Source organism: Oryza glaberrima, chromosome 5 (assembly GCF_000147395.1).
Source record: "Oryza glaberrima chromosome 5, OglaRS2, whole genome shotgun sequence".
Classification (NCBI taxonomy): Eukaryota; Viridiplantae; Streptophyta; class Magnoliopsida; order Poales; family Poaceae; genus Oryza; species Oryza glaberrima.
This window is the reverse complement of record NC_068330.1, coordinates 16,869,393-16,889,954: the sequence shown is the minus strand read 5'-3', so window position 1 is coordinate 16,889,954 and position 20,562 is coordinate 16,869,393. Positions and strand designations below refer to the sequence as shown.

The following is a 20,562-nucleotide window of genomic DNA, read 5'->3' as shown; positions in this document are numbered from 1 at the left end:
GAGCGAACGGCTTCTCTGCTGAGCTTCCGCTTAATTAATGACTAATCACCTCATTAGCGATTAATTAATAGTAATTAGTAAGTAATACCTTGATTAGTGTTTAATTGATAGTTAATTAATCACTAATCAATGTAATTAAACAAAATTGAATCAGCCGCACGGTCTCTCTCGCTGCTAATGCGAGACCGACCGGTCTCGCTATTTTGTCCCGCGAGACCTCGCGACACTCGTGCGGTCTCCCGTATATATCGTCCCACGAGACCGCCCATGTCGTCATATCTATATCATTTTCGCACAATGTTTGTGTTAGACCGATGGTTCCCGGTATCGTCGCACGAGACTGTTCGTGTCGTCACGTTCATATCATTTTCGCACAATGTTTATGAGACTGGCGGTATAATTCTGAAAAAAATTGTATCTCTAATATTTTTGAGAAAAAACCAAATCAACTTCAAATTTAATTCCGTGGAGGGGCACCTTTCTCATTTGTCCTTTCATCCTCAGTGTAGAATAGTGAGTCTCCTCTTATATATATATATAGCTATTTCATATATGGAATGCTAGGTGTGGGACAATAAATATATATGTGCAAGATCATCATGGGCCCAAACCCATAGTTTTTTAATACTCTATGTCGGGGCAGCATCGATCGACTGAGTCGCAGGGAGTGTGGCCACCGGAGGCCCTGTTCATTTTCTTTTTCAGTGGATTGGGTCTAACCACGGGAATTTTTTATAGGGATTCCTAACGGGTGAGTCTGTGCCAGCGCGCTCCCCTATGCAGGTTGCTCGACTAACGGCACTCTTAGCACTGTCAGGGTTATGGATACCACATATTTAATAGTAGTTGACTAAATCTCAGCAGGACCACCACATACCATGTCCTATACGGAAGCAACCTTCAGATATAGGAGGAGTTCCGGATAAGGAAAGACAACCAGAGTTCTACATGGAAACGACAAAGACTATTCGGATTGTATCCATATTGGGTTCCCTAGTTCTACTTGGACAAGGAGACACCTATGGGTATAAATACAAGCCCCCCTAGGAGGAGAGGGGACACGAGACAATCAACACCCAACACAATCAGCATAGAAGCCTACATACGCCAAGACACGCCGCTGGATATCGACTTCAGGGATAAGCACGGCTAGTACCCTAAGGTGTCTCCGGATACCGTCAGGAGAGACGAAAGCGCTATCTCTGATCTCGCCGGGCACGGATTCGAGGAGAAAGGCTACCCTGTTGTCGACTACGAGTCAGATCGTCAGACCGCCATGTTGACAACAGTTAGATAGGCTACCCCAAATAGTGTATTGGTGTGATTATCATGAATAAGAGCAATATCGGCTCCGGCCAACAGGATGTAGGGTTATTACCTGACAATTCAGAGGCCTGAACCTGTATAAAAATCCTCGTCTCCGTCTCTTTTACCTCAGTCTTGCGTATATCCTAGTACCAACGATCCCCATACTGTCCAAATACCGTAGTCGTGACATCAAACGTCGACAGTGGCGCGCTAGGTAGGGGGGACTTTGGTGCTTCAGGATTTCGACGAGATGGGTTCAAGAGATGGATTCTCCAACAACAAGCTACTCGACGACTTCGGCTGTGAGGAGATCTAACCCGACTGAAGTACATCTTCCGACTAGATCGGAACCATCGTCGTCATCGACAACTTGGTCTATCGAGATCATCCAAGCCTCAAGATACGCGGCGTACCAAAAGATGTCAAATCATATGATGTCGAACGAATACGCAAGAAGGTAATTGGTAGATTGGTTTTTCAAATTGATCTACTAATTTCGTAGATACGTTCGGCATGTATCTACAAAGGTACGCAATATTTAATTTGCAATTTATCGTACCTATTCAGATCATACAACATTGTCAGATCTATAATTTATTATGTTTACCTAGAGCATGTTTTTTATACAATATCTATTGCGCGAGTGTCCCCGATGTTAAATCGACTACGGTTTAATGCTGGGGGCTCGCTCTATTTTCTTCCGTATAAATCATGCTTGCTTACGGTTTACATAATGCCTGATATTTACATCTGCTCGTTATATCCTGATAATACTAGAAGATCTATGCAGTTTTTGAGTACATACTCGATATTCTCTGCTATATGTCTTGCCTTCTAAAAAATATTTTTCAGGAACATTTGAGCACTCGAGTAGGTTGTGGTTGAGTACCCCCACTATCGAGAACATTCTCGACAAATACGGAGTCGTCACGCCCAACTTACCAACGAAGACCGACGACCTATCTCATAGCACCAGCCATGGCTGGACTACTCGAGAAAAGATTGTTAACGGATAATTCCTCGCAAATGCTGTCGGTTTGATCACCCGATATGATTGCGAGCGGACATCCGGATATGCTATAAGTTGGGTATGTGAGTCATGCTGGCCACATGATATGCACATGTAATAAACCAACTTTAGCGCCCCTATAGGTGATTAAGAGACTCCTACTTCTGGTTCTCGAACCAGTAAAACGTAGCGATGTAGCGTTTCTCCCACTGTTTCTACTTAAAGTGGTCGAGTTACGACTACTGCCTGGTCCTCGACCAGCGAAGTGTTTCTCCCACTACTTCCACTTTAAGTGGTCGAGTTACGACTACTGTTTGGTCCTCGACCAGCGATGTAGCGTTTCTCCCACTACTTCCACTTTAAGTGGTCGAGTTACGACTATTGCCTGGTCCTCGACCAGCGATGTAGCGTTTCTCCCACTACTTCCACTTCAAGTGGTCGAGTTACGACTACTGCCCGGTCCTCGACCAGCGATGTAGCGTTTCTCCCACTGTTTCCACTTCAAGTGGTCGAGTTACGACTACTGCCTGGTCCTCGACCAGCGATGTAGTGTTTCTCCCACTGTTTCCACTTCAAGTGGTCGAGTTACGACTACTGCCTGGTCCTCGACCAGCGATGCAGCGTTTCTCCCATTGTTTCCACTTCAAGTGGTCAAGTTACGACTACTGCCTGGTCCTCGACCAGCGGTGTAGCGTTTCTCCCAAGTGGTCGAGTTACGACTACTGCCTGGTCCTCGACCAGCGGTATAGCGTTTCTCCCAAGTGGTCGAGTTACGACTACTGTCTGGTCCTCGACCAGAGGTGTAGCGATTCTCCCATTACCCCTGCTTCAACAAAGTTGATATCAGGAGCATAAGATCGCCAAGTGTTTTACCTAGAGATCCCTTACCTAGATGACACCTAGCGTTGAAACCTATCCTAATGTCCCTTTACGCCGTCTTGACAAGGCCTTCGAGGAACCTAAGGGAACTTCGGCTGGGGACGCCCAGAGCCGATAAGGCCTTGTCGGATCCTTCAGAGACGAAAGACCATGTAAATCTGGTCGTGTAATAGTTCTCGCTGTACGTATTAACCAAGCTGTGTAATCGGAAATGGATTTTCCAACTTCACGGCTTGGGGCTAGGATCAGTGCTTGTTCAACCGAGGCAGGTCAAAGGTCCAAGAACCTTATCATCCGAGAACGATTCTCCGACGACAAGGCTGGGGGCTAGGGAGAGTGTATGACTCCACAAACTGACTGATCGGAGTCGGTAATAGAGAAGACGCTCATATACAAAACACTAGTCTGTACATTCAATTCACTAGTATGTTATATTATAACATGTTACCCTTTGAGCGTTCGCTCGGGGGCTATTTCTATCTAATATTCTTTTCTGAGTATTGATTTCAAGAAAATTCTATTCGACAATGACGAAGGCTCCATGTCTCTATGGTTGTACACCAAGATCGACTAAGGCGAGTACGACAAATGTCGACAAGGCTCCATCGCAGACTCTACGCCTTCTCGATCGCTCGAGAATAGTTGCTGGATCTCGACAAGGAATACAGAATGAAGAAATGGTGTACCCGTCAAGATAAAATTTCTTGACTTCAATCCAAATTCTCGATTACAGCAAGACGGGAGACTTAGTCGTACGCTCTGTACTTTCTCGGTCGACATCAGAGATTGATTTAGACAAACCCTTTCGGTGCCCGCACGAGGCTGATAAAGGAAGTCTAACGTTATCTCTAAACTCACCGAGAACGGTTACGTGAGCTCGATAACAGTTTCTCCAAAGTCTGTGGTTGAGAATATGAACTCGTTCATTTGCATCGAAGTCGGGGCTACTGTCAGGGTTATAGATACCACATACCTAATAGTAGTTGACTAAATCTCGGCAGGACCCACCATATACCATGTCCTATACGGAAGCAACCTTCGGATATGGGAGGAGTTCCGGATAAGGAAAGACAACCATAGTTCTACATGGAAACGACAAGGACTACTCGGATTGTATCCATATTGGATTCCCTAGTTTTACTTGGACAAGGAGACACCTATGGGTATAAATACAAACCCCCCTAGGAGGAGAGGGGACACGAGACAATCAACACCCAACACAATCAGCATAGAAGCCTACATACGCCAAGACACGCCGCCGGATATCGACTTCAGGGATAAGCACGGCTAGTACCCTAGGTGTCTCCGGATACCGTCAGGAGAGACGAAAGCGCTATCTCTGATCTCGCCGGGCACGGATTCAAGGAGAAAGGCTACCCTTTTGTTGACTACGAGTCAGATCGTCAGACCGCCATGTCGACAACAGTTAGATATGCTACCCCAAATAGTGTATTGGTGTGATTATCATGAATAAGAGCAATATCGGCTCCGGCCAACAGGATGTAGGGTTATTACCTGACAATTCAGGGGCCCGAACCTGTATAAAAATCCTCGTCTCCGTCTTTTTTACCTCAGTCTTGCGTATATCCTAGTACCAACGATCCCCATACTGTCCAAATACCGTAGTCGTAACATCAAACGTCGACAAGCACTAGTCACGCTTAGCGTTAATGATGAGTCTAAAAATTTTCTCATAATAAAATAATAAATAACCAAGTGAGATGGAAGTTTCAAATTTTAAGTTTTCTGATTAAAGTTTAAGTTGAAAGTCAAATTTAAATAAAAAACTTTTAACTCAAAATTTTAAACTTTCAACTTAAATTTAAAAACTACTAACTCTTGATTAAAAAAGTGGTTTAAAAAACTTTCAACTCAAAATTTCAAACTTTCAACTCAAATTATGAAAAATTTCAAGTCGAATTTGAATCTTTCAAGTTAAAATTTAAAAACCTTTCAACTCAAATTTTGAAATGAAAAATATTTCAGTTTCAACTAAAATTTAAGAAGTTTGTACTAATGTTATCATTTTTTATTATAACAAATTGTACATGTTTAACTTTTAAAAGAAATGCACAATCAAATCACTTGATTAGAAAAAAAAGATGTATACAAGAGTTGTGGGCCAAGAAAGACCACATGGCTTCATTGGAACAGGTAGCGGAAAAAGTACACCGAAGGTCCCTCAACTTGTCATCGGGATACAAAATCATCCTTGAACCACAAAACCAAATATACAAGGGTACTTTAACTATATAAAACCAGTCACTCGAGATCCTTTGGCGGTTTTGGCCCCGGTTTTGGTCTACGTGGCGGCTGAATCAGCGTGGGACCCATGTGGGCCCCATATGTCAGGATGCCACCTCATCTCCTCTCTCTTATTCCCCCCTCTTCTCCATTTCTCTCTCTTTCACTTTTCTCAGGCCAGCGACGGGCGGTGCTGTGAGGAGGAGGCTGCTAGGGGGAGGGGAGAGGAGGAGGTCCGGCGGCCGGCCGCCCGAAACAACGTCGGCTCAAACAGCCTGAAACGACGGGCATCGTGTGAATCTCCCGCGTTGAATCTTGCCAATGGCAGAGCGGCAACAAAGGCGTCGGCGGCTGGACGGCGGGGCTGAGTGGTGGTGGCGGCGGTGCCATGCTCGCGCTCATCCTTTTCCTTGTCCTCCTCACCGTCGCGGCGCGGCGCGGGCGAGGGCCATCGACCGCTGCCTCGGGCGCAGTAGGAGTACGACGTCACCTCCTCCGCCGCCGCGGGGCCCTGCGACGCCTACCTCGTGTTCCGGTCCTCCCTACCGCTCTACGCCTCCGCCGTCTCGATCTCCAACCTCCTCAACGTCACCGCCACCACCGGCGGCGAGGTCGTCCGCGGAGGAGATGGAGGAGCACCAGAGCTGGAAGAAGAACGCGCCGGTGCTCTACGACCTCGTCATGTCCCAGCTGCTCAAGTGGCCGTAGCTCACCGTTTAGTGGCTCCCCTCCCATTCCCGGTCACCGGACTCCACCCTTTCCCACCGCCTCATCCTCAGAACCCACACCTCCGACGAGACGCCCAAACACCTCTTGCTCGCCGACGCTACCCTCCCGCTTCTGCCCCGCCTAGCGGCGGGGGCCACGGCGGCGGGCGGTGCCGTCCCAGCCTCGTCCGTGTCCATCTCCCGCTCGGTGCCGCACAAGGGCGAGGTCAACCGTGCCCGCTGCATGCCGCAGAGGCGGTACATGGTGGCTACCAAGACCTGTGTGGATGAGGTGCATGTGTACCATCTTGGCGACGACGGCGAGAAGAGCAGCGCCAATGTGGTGCTCAGGGGGCATGAAGCGGAGGGGTATGGGCTGGCACCAGCTCAGAGTACGGCGCCGTTCCAGGTGAGCATCTTCACCAGCCGGTCCACCACCACCGCCGACGTGCCGACCCGCCAGAGCGCGGGCTCGCCAAGCCGCGGGTTCGCCGCGACGTTGACGAAGATGATGAAGGGAGGGAGGGAGAGAGAGAGAGAGACAGACAGACAGAGATAGATGAGGAAGGGAGAGAAGAGGGGAAAGAGGGAAAGAAGGCTGACGTGGACACTTGACATGTGGGGCCCACGTGGGTCCCACACTAACTCAGCCGCCACGTAGACCAAAACCGGGGTCAAAACCACCGAAGGACCTCGAGTGACCGATTTTACATAGTTAAGGGACCTCGCATATCTGGTTTTGTTGTTTAAGGACGTTTTTTTATCCCGATGACAAGTTGAGGGACCTTCGGTGTACTTTTTCCAACAGGTAGCATGCGGAGTCAGCCTCATGGGCACTTGCCTGCTCACGCGACAATACAGGACGAGCTGGGCCTCTGGGCCAAACCATGCGGTAGTAAGAAAGCTAGCGCGTATGCGCTAATTAGCGTTTCCGCTTTGAGTCACGCCAGGCATGCGAGATATAAGGCCCTTCATAATGCAGTGAGTTGGAGTGTTACCTAGTTCTCCAGCTAGGCCAAAATCTAATGTGGAGGAGAAAAAGCAGTGGGCCCCGTGTCTTTGCAAGGTTTTGTACGTCCTAGCTAGGATCCGGTTTCCTTACGCCCAAAAGAGAAACCGTGCGCCCCTGCGCTCTGCGGTCCCCTCCCCAATCCTCACCATTCTTCCCCAATCTGATTTCCGTCGTTGGTCGTCAGCATCCACGCGATTCGCACGGGCTTGTAGCTCGCCGGCCACACTACCGAGTCCGGCCTCCGGTGAGGAAGGGGAGAAGCCAGAGGACGGCCGGAAGAGAAGTGCGACGACAGTGGCAGGGAGATGTCGTCGGTCGCGGTCTCTAAGCGAGGACGACCACGCCGGGCGTGGAAGGAGATCAGAGCTGGGGTCGCCGCCGTGCTGCTGCCATTGTCGACGTCCTCCAGATCCGCGCTGTCGTGCCACTGTCGTCGACGTCCTCCAGATCCGCGCTGCCGTGCCGCCGCTGTTGAGTCGTCATCGTCGACACCCTCCAGATCCGTGCCGCCGCTCCGGATTCAGGCCGTCGCGTCGGCCTCCTCAACCGCCGTTGCTCCGGATCCACGCTGCCGCCTCGGCCTCCTCGATCGCCGGCGCTCCGGATCCACGCCACCGCGTCGATCTCCTCGACATCTGGCGGCCCGGTGTTCATCGTCGAGGTGGGGGGAGAGGGGAGAGGCCGCCGGCTGCGGAGTTCGTCACCGAGGTGGGGAGAGGCCGGAGGCGGCGGCGTCGCCGGTGAAGCTTTGGATGGGTTGTGTGGGCGGGGAAAGTGGAGAGGGGTAGTGTGGGTGCCTGGTTAGGGTTGAGGTTTTGTATTATTTTCTCCATTGTAAGGTGTTAAATGTAAAATTTATACTTATTTGTAAATTGATCAAAATATGAGGGCTGAAATCAAAAGTGATAGGGGCTGAAACGGAAAATCAAAGTCACCCATGAGGCCATTTGCACTGTGGGGGAATCAAAACTTGGACACGGTGCTTTTTAGCCTACGTGGCATTTTAGGTTCCTCAAGTGAGTAGCTTGCATTGCTACTGGCCTAACCGAGCACGCCATGTGTCAGCGTGTGAGTGTGTGACTACTGCATGCAAAGTCTTTTTCACTCTTGTGTATGTTTGGTTCTCTCTTGGTTAATTACATGATGAGGGTCAGGTAAATCTTAGGGATGAGTCTACGGGTCGGGCGTCTGATCGGTTTGGAGAAAAATCGGGCGCTGACGTCAGCGCCCGATTTACATGCAAATCTACGTTAAACTGATTTTTCTCTTAAATTACTTATCCAAATCATAATTTGACTGCAACATTAATTTCGTTGCAATTAAATCTTCAAAACAAGACCACACATGAATATATTCTGACGAAATTTTATTAGCTTACTATTGAATTATTTTTAAATGTTGCACGATGTTCCACTAGATATATCGGAATTGTTTCACTAAGTTGATCGAAAATGTTTCACTCGTTTAAATCGGATGTTGTTTCACCTTATATAAAAAGAATGTTTCAGCAAATAGCGAAAGAATGCAAAAGAAAATTTCACTTCACTGTAACATTAGATCTATACATAGTGAAACATTATGAGTACATTAGGTAAAACATTTTTGGTGGAAAAAGAAGTAAACCAAATTCCCTTAATAGAGAGTTTTTAAAATATGTGGGTGATTTGTTGCAAAAGAATATTTTAATTCACTGCAACATTAGATCTATACATAGTGAAACATTGTGAGTACACTAGGTGAAATATTTTCTGTGAAAAAAATAAAACCAATTCCCTTAATAAAGGGTTTAGAAAATATATAGGTAATTTGTTGCAACGTTATGTGTGGTGGGGACAAGTGACAGTGTAGCAGGAAAGATGTGATGGGGGCGTCCGATTTTTCCTAGCCCGAGCGCCCAGGAAGGAGCATTATCAAAATCTTGGTCAAAGAAAAAAAAAGTTAGGTAAATCTAAGCTAGTTTATCAAGGGGGTGTTTAGAAGAGAGGTACTAAACCAAAAAATTTGTCCGACTTATATTTTTGGAGAGCTCTCTTCCAAACACCCCTTGAGTACGCACGTTGTTGAACGCAACGACTCCGGGGGTCAGTCGTCGACCGCGTGTTTACCGCATTTATTCACACGACTTTTCAAGATCTCTGCAGTATCCCCAGTTCCCCACTAATAAAGAAATTAGGGTAAGGAACCAAGATGTACGACGATTATCCCAGCTCTGTTTTCCGGTATGACCATTGATTTGTATCCATTTGATAGGCTGATAGCTGCGACCTGCACGCGGAGATTCTCTTAAGCCGGAGTGACGGAGGTAGTCATCAAGTCATGGTTTCTGCCTATAATACCGAGCGTACATCCGAGCCGTAGCGAGTAGCTCGCAAATCGCAAGCTAACACAGAACAGTAATTTGATATTCACTTGCTCGGAGTCGGAGCTCTAGCTTGGTTCATCGGTTGCATACTTGCATATACCACCGTGCCATGCCTTACCTCGTCCAGCTCCTCCTCCTAACTGTGGCCTTGACTCTCCCTACCTCCGTCCATCCACAGAGCGGCACACCACGAGAAGATGATGTGCGCTGTCTCGAGGGCCTCAAGACATCCCTCGGCGACCCGGATGGCCGCCTCGCCTCCTGGACCTTCTCAAACACCTCCGCCGGTGCCATTTGCGAGATCTCGGGAGTTTCGTGCTGGAGCCCCGACGAGTCTCGCATCATTGCTCTCTCGCTCTCTGGCTTTGGCCTCACCGGTGCTATCCCCTCTGAGCTCCAGTTCTGCTCCGCCATCACAACCCTCGACCTTTCCTCCAACCGGCTGGGGGGACAAATTCCTCCCGCACTGTGCGACTGGCTCCCTTTCGTCGTCAACCTCGACCTCTCCGGCAACCAGCTCTCCGGACCAATTCCCGCAGAGCTGGCCAACTGCAAGTTCATCAACTCGCTGAAGCTGTCGGCGAATTCCCTTTCGGGCAAAATCCCCGCCTCCCTTGTGCTCCTAGGTCACCTTAAGTCGCTAGACCTGTCTAACAACAACCTGGACGGCGATATCCCGCCTAAGCTAGCGGCCTCTTTCTCCGCGGACGCCTTCGCCGATAACCCCGATCTCGTCGAGCCACACTCCGGTTTTAACCTCGGTGTCCTCTTCGGAAGGCCGGAGGCTGCAGCCGCCATTGCCTTCGTCTTCGGTTTTGTTGGCACACTCTTCTTCGGTCCTTCCATCATTAGACGGGTCGCTGGTCGCAGTTGTTAGGGTTAATCTTGTTGTTCATGGTTTAATTAGGATGAGTACCTACTTAGGAGACGTTGTTTATAGAATATGTCTCGTTACTGCAATGCTGCGTTGGTTTGTAACGTATACCGGCCAGGTCGTGTACGTACGTAAACGTATACGAATCAAAGCCTGTTAATCTTGGAAGAGGATTCTAATTCCTCGAGGAACATCCCCTCGTGTAATTAGGGGTGAAAACGGTACGGAAATTTCTGAGAATTCCGGTTACCGTTTCCGGTTTGCACCGACCGTTTCAGTCAGTATCGGTAATTGTTGGTATCGGAAATAGAAACGGTAATCTCTTCCGGAAATGGTAGCGGAAATGAGATGGGGTTTTTTCCGACCGTTTTGTCGGTAACCGTTTTTTATCGGTAATTTTCGTCAAATTTCCGACAAAATTCCGAAGAAGGAAGCCGGCTAGGCCTCGCTAGCAGGAGCAAGACAGGAGCAGCCCATTAGGCATTTAGGCCGGGAAGAAAACCCATAGGGCGTCAGCCGGCGTGTCACTTCTCCTTCTCATCCTCTCCCTATCTCGTGACTCTCGCACAGCTCTCCGCCGCCTCGTGACTCTCGCACAGCTCTCCGCCGCCGCCGCACCGCCGCTTGCTAGTTCTAGCCGTCGTATCCTTGTGCCTCGCCGCGTCCCTTGCCGGAGAAGCAAGATGGCGCCTGCCGGAGGAAAACGCCGCATCCATCTGGATCCATCTGAAAGCAACAACAGAGACAGAGGAACATTGAGTTTGCCACTGTTGCCAGGTTTGCCAGGTCCACCAGGTATAAGCGTATAGCTTGAATGCTTGAGCATGATTTTTTTACATGTACAGATGAATGTGGAACGCCTGAGCCTTGATGTGTTTGAGCACGATTTTCTGTTGATGTGCAAGCATGATTTTAATAGATGTACAACTTAAGCCTTGAGTATTTTTTTAGACATACCACAGTTAAATGTGGGATGATACCACAGTTCGCTGTTTCTGACATGAATTTTCGACTTCTGACCAATATCGGTAGATTCCCGTTCCGACGGTTTCGTTTCCGATATACCGACGTTACCGATATCGTTACCGTTTCCGAGTATACCGTTCCGATTCCATTTTCGAGAAAATAAAATGAAAATGGAAATGGTAGAGGGTTTTTCCGACCGTTTCCGACTGTTTTCATCTCTACGTGTAATAGTTTTGTCAAATTCAATGTAAAATGGTTGTAAAAATACTTTAAAAAAAACAACATAAGTACACTAACATCTATCAAAAGACGAAGTACACCGAGGTCAAAAGCGGAGTGCGGCTCGACGAGAAGAGTGTCCATCGTCCATTGGCTCCGTCTTCTGTTTAATTGTTGCTACACTCTTCTTCGGCTCTTCCATAATATTGGACGGTCGCTGGCAAGAACAAGCTGTAGGAGACAATGAAATATATATGCATGCGTTCTTGTGAGATTGCTTTTCGTCGACTGATACCTAACCGTGTGAGTCATGATCCATAATTCCGTATTCGAGAAGATCATCAGTACTACTTTATTCATGCCATGACCATGCATACATATGGGCTTTCACAGATCCATGAAGAATTCCTCGCCCGAAACCGAAACATACATAAAGCAAACTCACTCACTCTGGCTGCAGAGCGACCGTGCGAAGTGCGTACTCACACGCAATTTTATTCGATCGATCGGGGCCGGCACGGCGGCGCACACGTCTACTTCGCCGCAGACGCCGACATGATGTCGCCGTCGAACGGCGCCTGGCCGAAGCAGTCCAGGTTGGGCCCGTAGCCGACGCCGAGCACGTCGCAGTAGCGCTTGTAGAACGCGACCCGGTCGGCGCCGCCGTTGCCGCCGGCGCACTGGAGCCCGCCGGTGAGGATGTTCGTGGTGAGCCCGTAGCCTGGCGCGCGGCCGGCCGCGCTGTCCGCGGGAGTCGGAGTCCACTGCCCCGTGACGACGGCGTGCGGCGACGGCTGGCTCGGCGACCGCGCGGTCATCCACAACCACAGCGCCGTCTTGAACGCCACCGTCGGGTCCGTTGCCACCAGCTCCGGGTTGCCCAGCAGGTCCGCGCCGATCGCCTCGCCGGCCGCCCCATAGTTGTAGTTGCTGAAATTGAATTTGAAAATTAGATTCCAGTAGTTTGTCATTTGTTCAGTCCAAATAGTACTAGTCTCGAAATTGAACGTTTCACGGATGAAATCCCGTTGCATTTTAAGATTTTTCTAGTGTTCGTCCATTTTGTGGATTTTTTGTTTGCAAGTTCATTTATATGGACGTTTTGGTTTGCTCCTTTGCGTTCTCTTACTATGCGATTTGCATGGGTCCGCGGGCGTGGTACGCCTTGCCGGGCGCGCACGGCCAGCGCGCGTTCGGCACGCAGAAGTCTGACGTCGCGCCCTTCACCTCCTTGTAGCAGTAGCCCCACGAGTAGGGCCCACCTGCAGGGACACATGCGCACTCGTGCATAAGACATGTGTACGTATACGTGAGTTCCAACGTGACAAGTAAACGTTACTACGTTACCAGAGGTCGCGTGGGAAGTCTGGGCCAGGAACGCGGCGACCTCACGCTTGCGGGTGTCGGCGTCGCCCGTGGCGGCGAAGGCCGGGAACGCGCCGGCCGCGGCGACGAAGGCGCGGTAGGCGTAGAACCCGCGGGCGGGGCACGCCGCGTCGTCGCGGTGGGGCAGCATGCGCTCGAACTGGTCCGACGTCACGACGGACGCCACGCCGGCGCGGCCGCCGCCCGGCGCCGTGAGCAGCACCGCGGCGACGTCGTCGTCGCCGCCGTCGCGGGAGACGCGGCACTGGCTCTGGCAGCCGCCCTTGCAGTAGTCGTCGGTGAGGCCGCACCACCCCCACCTGCTGCAGCAGAGCCTGTTGGGGCACCGGGCGCCGCCGGCCTGCCTGCCGCACTGCTCGGCGCGCGCCGTCGCCGCGGCGTAGGCGAGGGCCAGCACGGCCAGCGCCAGGGCCTTCATGGCCACCTGCAGGTTTGCAGCCCTTGCTGCGATCATGGCAAGATGCTTATTTCTTCAACAAAATCTTGCTTTTCAGTGGTGTGTTGGTTGAGTGTACGTAGCTGGTGAGTGATGAAGCCACAGACTGCATGGCCTCTTATATAGAGGAGATCATGGCCTCATCTAGCTTGTGTAAAATCGGTTATGCAAGGTGATGGCCTCATCTTGTGTGAAATGAGTAGGAGTGAAAACCGATCGGATAGATCCGATCCACTCCGAATCCGTTCGAAACGAGGATATGGTATGAGTTTTTGGAAATCCGGCGGATATGAATGCGGATGAGGATAGTATAATATGGATGCGGATGAGGATATGGTATCTCTAAAATCCGGTGGATGCAGATTATCCGACATTTCTATCGGATTATCCGATTGGCCGTTTGCCGGATAATTCGAATTTATCAACACATGTAACCACTCTATCTATTGCATATAACATAAATTGGTCCATCCAATGTACTAATTTATCAATTAGCATAGATTTCTTAGTCTGAGGCTTTCACCTTCTCATGGCATACTTGCGTAGCTGTATTTTTATATTATGGACATTATGTATTCATATTGTTTAACACTTAAGCACATAATTAGTATGATGATTGATTATTGTATTATTGTTTCTTGCATTGCTAACTTAATATTGTATTGATTGTATACACATGTAACATCCGATAAATTTAATCTTTTTTCGAACTGATTCCACACCATTTCCGACATCCGAAATAATCCGCTCCTCATGCGCATCTATATCCTATCCGCACCCACTCTGAATCCGCTTAAAAAATATGGTTTAGGATATGGTATGACCATTATCCGTCTGAATCCGCTCTGTTTTCACCCGTAGAAATGAGTCATGCCAGTGTGGAGAGTACACTGTCTTTCGGGCAGCACGAGGGTGCGTTGCTCGTTTTCATCTCCTGCATGCCTGCGTCTGCTTTGTTTAACTGAGCCCACTGATACATGGATGCACGATCGAATATACAGGGCATTAATTAAACTAGATGAAGAGATAGAACAGTAGTGAAAACGATCGTCTTTGTTTCCGGGGATTCGATATCACACATGCATCAGCCAGATCGAGCCGTGCTCTGGTTTGATTCGTTGGAAAGTTTGCGTTACAACTACCCAGGATGAGACAGGATCTATATGAAGAAATGCAACCTAGATCTCTTTGTATGATAGATATGAATTCATACACTTGTCTCTCTCATGTGGTTTTTTACTTTGTAGGTAGATAAGGAATTTCATGTACCTCCCTCTTTGACGTCGTTATTTACTTGTGTAGTACTAACGAATAACGATTGAATTTGGCATGGCTTAAGCCTGCTACTAAACATTTCTCCGATATATCAACTTTAGCATCCTTGAGCAAGCAGATAGGAACAGCAACATGAAGCAAATGCATATTGGCCAGAAAACAGCATCAACTAAAATCTGATCCCACGATTACTCAAACTGACATGAACTGTTCTTATTAACGAAACTAATTAACTAATAAAATGATTGTATAAACTCTATCTCTTTTCTCCTGAAATGAAATTGGCAGAGTTCCTGCCCTTTGCCCCTCAAAAAAAAAAAACTAATAAAACCGCGCGCAACAATGCAGGCAAACTGCACCAGAAGTTCAGAACAACGATGCGACCCTGATCAAACCAAAGGTCAATTAACGGATAAGCAAAACAAGCATAACCTGCAGCTTTCTTACGCATTTTTTAATCAAAGAATTTATTACTACCGAAGAGATTCAGAATTTCCCGAATAGTGGTATAGGGTTAGAGTTGCATGGCTGCACCCATGGAGCATTGGAGCCTGAAGGAGTGAAGGTGATGCCACCTTGTCCCTGAAAATGTTCGATGTGCGTTGTGCGAAATCCCTGAACAACGTCGGTGGACGTGGACACACTACTCTAGTCACTAGCCATCGCTCGTTACGCTGCATCAGGGCGCAGTTCAGCTCGTCTGGACCGCGCAGGCCGCGAATCACGGTAGCCAAGAGATTCGAAGGGATTCGGAGTTTTATTCTCCGAACCCCACCACCGCATGACTCACCGGAGCGCGCCGCATCCTGCATTCCTGCCTTGGCCTCTCATCACCGGCGACCGCAGGTACACGAACACCCACGCGACGGACGACACGCTACCGTGCAGGAAGAACACCCTGGCATGCATGGTGATCCCCTCGGCTAGTGATATGAAATTCAGGCTCACGCCCTGCGTACGCAAAATTGGTGAACTTGTCGGTACATGCAATTATGCAAACGTACGGGAACCGGTAAGCTGATTGCAATCTGAATCCTGTTTTAGATTCTGAGATTAATGGCACAATTTGCCCTTCTTTTGTCCTGAATGTTCAGGTTCATATGGATGCATCATGCATGCCAAACCCAAACTCATGCAGCGATTATCTGCATTTGTTTGTCTGTTCTGTTGGCAATTTGGAAGACAAGAAGCAAATCCTGTTTCCAAAACGAACTACCAGAAAATTATGTGTTTCTAATACACTTTGTTTGCACTTTGCTTGCATCATGGTCAAAATTGCACACGCAGTTGGAAAATCAAGGGGAAAAAATACTTCAGGGGAAGCAACTTCCAATTAGCACGCCCTGAACCCAATATTAAGGACGTGCACTATAGTCAAACAAATCTCTTAGCCTTCGCGTGTTGGAACGGATTTTGCGTCAATAGCCACCCCGCCTAGACTGTTCGACTTCACCGATCATCCAGTTCCAATCAATGTTGAACGTCATGTCTGACCAACGACGAGACATCCGATGAAGTGGGAACCCTCATTCCCGCTTCTTCGACAGTTGCAATGTGGGGCACCTTCCTCGTACCTTTATACATGGATAGGGATGGACAAGAAGCTTGAGATCGTTAGCTCAGCTCAGGCTTAGTTCGGGCTCGCATAGCTCGGCTCGGCTCGAAAGCCAAACGAGCCGATCCCAAGCATCCTTTCTAGCTCGTTTCCAAAATGAGCCAAGCCCGAGCTGGCTCACGAGCTGCTCGCGAGCTTCGTTGGCTCAGTACAATAGAGTCATACAAAATTTTGCACCTTTTCTTACTATTTATTTGTTGAAAATGATAACTTTGATTGTCATATTATCTATTTTATGTGTTGTGACGACATGTTAAAGAAAAATATCACTTTATTACACATTCTATATGGTAAAATGTTGCTCGATTTCTCTTAGACCCTACTTAAGATTTACTTGATGCCAGGTTCGCGAGCCAGCTCGAGTTGGCTCGAGCCCATTAACGAGCCAATCCGAGCTACAGTTTTAACTCGTTGTTTGTAGCGAGCCAAGCCAAGCTGAGCTTCCCTTACACCAAGCTTTCACGAGCCGAGCTAGCTCGGCTAGTTACCTATACATGGATATACTACCGGCTCTGTTCCACTAGATATAAAATCAGCCCGACATCATATATGCAAGCAAACACAAAAGAACGTCATAGAAGATCCAAACACAATAATGACTGAGTCAATATTTGTTAATGGGGTGCAACCAAAGTCTACGTCCCCGAAGTACTGATTAAGTGCGCTAGTTCCCAATCTAGCATAATTACAGCGTAACAAGGTATCTACCACTATCGACTGGCAAGGTCATAGGCCGGTCACCCTCACTTATACTACTATCATCACATGGTTATAACATGTGTGTTTCTCTATTTAAGAGAGACCCTAAGACGAAATCCGACTCAACTATTGTTTTATACCTATTACAACTCTAAGTTCTAATTCGTAACCGGTTATGTATCGTATCATTTTTTCATCATGTCCACGTGGCACATTGCGCAAGGACAATTATCTGAGCCTCGATTGTCACTGTTCCATAAATCTATACTTTCTATATAGTTGATACCCACTAACAACTATTAGAAGCTAAAACTCAACATGCAAGCATGCCACATCATCACCCACTAGCAATTACTATTCTATCTCATTTAAAATCCTATGCAAACAACATGCCACATCTTCACTTACTAGCAATTACTAATTCTAGCATATTTTAAATCCCATGCAAGCATGAGTGCATGACACATCATCTATAATATACTCCCTCCGTCCCATAAAATCACGATTCCTAGAAGCCCGAGGTGACTTTAGCAACAGTGACAAAAGACTAGTATGCCCTCACCAAAGTACAAAGTACAACCATTAATTAACGGTAAAAAAAAGACAAGCATGAATTTCCTTGTAGCTGTCCTTCCCATCGTCAATCCCCTTCCACCATAACAGCTGCATCCGAGCAAGCCACATCCATCAGCATGCAAAGCAAGTATCGGCCACATACCAGCATACCACACGCATGCAAGGCTCCATCGCCGCCGCCGCATAGCAAAGCCTCCAACACAACGGAAGGAGGTGTGGGGGGGTGGACTGGTGGAGCCTCGCAGCTGTCAATGAAGAACAGAGCCAAGAACAGAGAAAAAGAGATACTACAAGAACTAGCAACAACCCCAACGAATGAACTAGCAAGAACCCCGACGAGACCGTGTCCGCTTGTCGTCGCCGCTGCCGCCGATGAGGCCGCGCCCGCTTGTCGCCGCCGATGCCTTGTCCGCTTGTCACTGCTGCCGCCGAGGCCGCATGTACGCAAGAACACCAGCGTCCGCTCGTCGCCTCCCCCGCCAGCCGCCGCCGCCGCGTTGAGCAGGAGGGATGTGCGGGGAGGAAGGCAGGGAGGGAGTGAGGGGGAGCGGCGTGGAGAGGGGAGGGATTTGCGGGGAGGAAGGCGTGGAGGCAGGAGGTCGCATCTGGCCGTGATTTGGGGGAAGAGAGAGCGATGCGATTTAGGGAGAAGAGAACGAGACGAGAAAAGCCGAGGAGATAAGGTTTCTGTGGTCAAAATGATAGGAGAGAGAGGTGACTGGCTCGTTTCCCATCTACTATGGCCCACAATCTCTTTTTCTGTGCACAGATCGGTTTTTTTGACAAACCTCCCCCTCCAGGATTCATGATTTTGTGGGACGGAAGGAGTATATATTTTAGAAATCAACAAATATGTGTCAAATCATCTTTCTCATATTATTTTTTTAACATTTCAACTTTCATCATTTTTATAATATTTAATATATACTTATCCGTGAATCACACAGCAAAGCTTAGGTATCACCTACTAGTTAGGATGATCATGCCTTCAGCCAATCGTAACGACGCCTCTGTTGATTTTTTTTTTCTTTTAAGGGAGCGTCTGTTGATTTCTCGTGACTGGACAAACTTGATGATCACTTCAGCTGTCATATCTTCCTCCCACTGCTGATGTGTTAAAAAACGATGATAATTGGTACGAACTAACAGTAAAGCTTCACATCATACGATTATTTTTTCCTACTGGCGGTGCAGGTGCTGCATCATCAGAGCTAGGTTACGTCCCTGTTGCCGGATGCTAGTAGTTGTTGTATTACCTCCGTTTCAAAATAAGTACAGCTATAGATATTCGTGTTCAGTGTTTTGACCATTCGTCTTATTTGAAAAATTTATAAAAAATATTAAAAAAATTAGTCACATATAAAGTAATATTCATGTTTTATCACCTAATAACAATAAAAATACTAATCATAATCTTTTTTCAAATAAGACGAACGGTCAAATGTTAGATATAAATAGTGCTAAAACTTTATTTATTTTGGGACGGAGAGAGTATTACTCGCTTGCATATCAGCAAGAGCAAACAGAGGAAATAATTGCCGCGACGTTAGCTCGTGTTCCACACCACCGTGCACTTAATTACGCGACGGCGTACGTGCCGTTGCCGAAATGCCGTTCTCCTAGGCTCCTAGCCTCGTACGAAATCGGATCATCAAATGCATGCTTTTCCCAGAATGATATGATTAAAATGGAATAAGATAGTGCAATCATCATGTGTAGCGCTCTCATCTCCGTTGTGCCGGAGCAGGGAGATGATTAGTTCAGATATGCGAACTTATAATCCTTACTCGGTATGGTCGCTTGGTTATTTTACTCCACTACTTAAAAAAAACACATATAGATTAGGTGACGGAACTATTAAAACCGATACATATAAATCCTTTTCGCACCTCCATGGCATCGAAAGCCAAAAAAAAAAAAAAACATTCAATCCACTCGAGGGCCACATGTGGTTTTTAAGCTGGCGTTGCCACTTTCAGGGGAGTGTAGTATGGCTCGGCCCCTTCCCACTGTTCAGAGTTAGGGTTTAGCCGTCATAGTTTTCTAAGCTTCGGTTTTTTATTTTGCCTTTTCTCCCTTCCCCTGGCATAGGCCGGTCTGATTGATTGCGTTGTGTAACTAAAACTCTTTTCTTCTAATATATTAACGTGCAATCCTTTTGCGCGTAAGCGAAAAAAAGCCAAGATAAACCGACACATTTGAGCGACTTAGGTGTCGCTTCTATAGAAAAACCGACCCCAATACTATTGGTGTTGGTTTTTTAAAAACCAACGCCTTTAATTTATCATAGGTGCCAGCAATTTAAAAAGCGATACCTATAATATATATAGGTACCGGTTTTTTAAAAGACCAACACCCATAAAAATTGAGCCATGAGCCGAGCTGTGAGCGGTGAGCGGTCGAGAGGATAAGGCTAGGCAGTCGAGAGGATAAGGCTGGGGAGTGGGGAGGAGCGGTCGCCTCTATCAACTTGCGGTCTCTCTCTCTCTTCTTTATTTTACCTCTCTTTGGGCGCTTCTCTCTCGGTCTCTCTCTTGAGACACCCCACGGGCAGCGACGGCTCCCCAGGGCAACGACAGCGGACTCCCCATGGCAGCTCTCTCCTCGCCAAATCTGGCAGGAGGAGAGGTGGCGGGTTCCCTACAACGCAACTCTCCTCCTCTAATTCTCCCCCGACGGCTCTCCTCCTCTCCGCTGCGGTGGGGCGCGGCCTTCTCCGTCGTGGTCCTGTGTGGCCTCCTCTCCGCCACAAGCCACCACGACGGTGGGGGTAGTCGGATTGACGTTTTGGCGATTGGGTGGCCGGATCCACGACAGCGATGGTGGCATGTGTTTGTGTTTGCAATTTTCTTTATTTTTGTGATTGGATGATTTCAATGTTGATTTTGATTGTGTTTGTTTGATAAGGATGATGGAGAGCGGATTGATGCATCGGTTCGAATCGAGACGATTTTTTTTTATTCGTGGAACCTCAAACGTACCGGTTCCTAAACCG

At 48.0% G+C, this 20,562-nt stretch overlaps 3 protein-coding genes across 3 annotated transcripts; 2 read left to right on the top strand and 1 right to left on the bottom strand.

The window, feature by feature from the left end:
* Nucleotides 1–6,067: 6,067 nt before the first annotated feature.
* LOC127774220 (histone-binding protein MSI1 homolog) lies at nt 6,068–6,959 on the top strand. The gene is made up of 3 exons (XM_052300483.1): nt 6,068–6,144; nt 6,220–6,633; nt 6,956–6,959. The coding sequence occupies exons 1-3, from the start codon at nt 6,068–6,070 to the stop codon at nt 6,957–6,959; spliced, it is 495 nt and encodes a 164-aa protein (XP_052156443.1).
* A 2,584-nt stretch (nt 6,960–9,543) lies between these two features.
* LOC127774596 (probable inactive receptor kinase At1g27190) lies at nt 9,544–11,114 on the top strand. Its single transcript, XM_052300864.1, has one exon. It carries the CDS (start codon nt 9,631–9,633, stop codon nt 10,396–10,398), a length of 768 nt encoding a protein of 255 aa, XP_052156824.1. The 5' UTR covers nt 9,544–9,630; the 3' UTR covers nt 10,399–11,114.
* Nucleotides 11,115–11,908: 794 nt separating this feature from the next.
* On the bottom strand, nt 11,909–13,508 carry LOC127774591 (chitinase 7). The gene is made up of 3 exons (XM_052300860.1): nt 12,928–13,508; nt 12,710–12,842; nt 11,909–12,510 (listed from the first exon to the last, which is right to left on the bottom strand). The coding sequence occupies exons 1-3, from the start codon at nt 13,418–13,420 to the stop codon at nt 12,114–12,116; spliced, it is 1,023 nt and encodes a 340-aa protein (XP_052156820.1). The 5' UTR covers nt 13,421–13,508; the 3' UTR covers nt 11,909–12,113.
* Between the last annotated feature and the right edge of the window lie 7,054 nt (nt 13,509–20,562).

Bases quoted from the DNA above. Each gene is read 5' to 3' on its own strand.
- LOC127774596 (XM_052300864.1), top strand. From the start codon at position 9,631: ATGCCTTACCTCGTCCAGCTCCTCCTCCTAACTGTGGCCTTGACTCTC.
- LOC127774220 (XM_052300483.1), top strand. From the start codon at position 6,068: ATGGAGGAGCACCAGAGCTGGAAGAAGAACGCGCCGGTGCTCTACGAC. The intron at 6,145-6,219 runs GTAGCTCACCGT...CCTCATCCTCAG, and splicing joins TCCCAGCTGCTCAAGTGGCC to AACCCACACCTCCGACGAGA.
- LOC127774591 (XM_052300860.1), bottom strand. From the start codon at position 13,420: ATGATCGCAGCAAGGGCTGCAAACCTGCAGGTGGCCATGAAGGCCCTG. The intron at 12,843-12,927 runs GTAACGTAGTAA...GTGTCCCTGCAG, and splicing joins GACTTCCCACGCGACCTCTG to GTGGGCCCTACTCGTGGGGC. The intron at 12,511-12,709 runs GTAAGAGAACGC...ATTCAATTTCAG, and splicing joins GGACCCATGCAAATCGCATA to CAACTACAACTATGGGGCGG.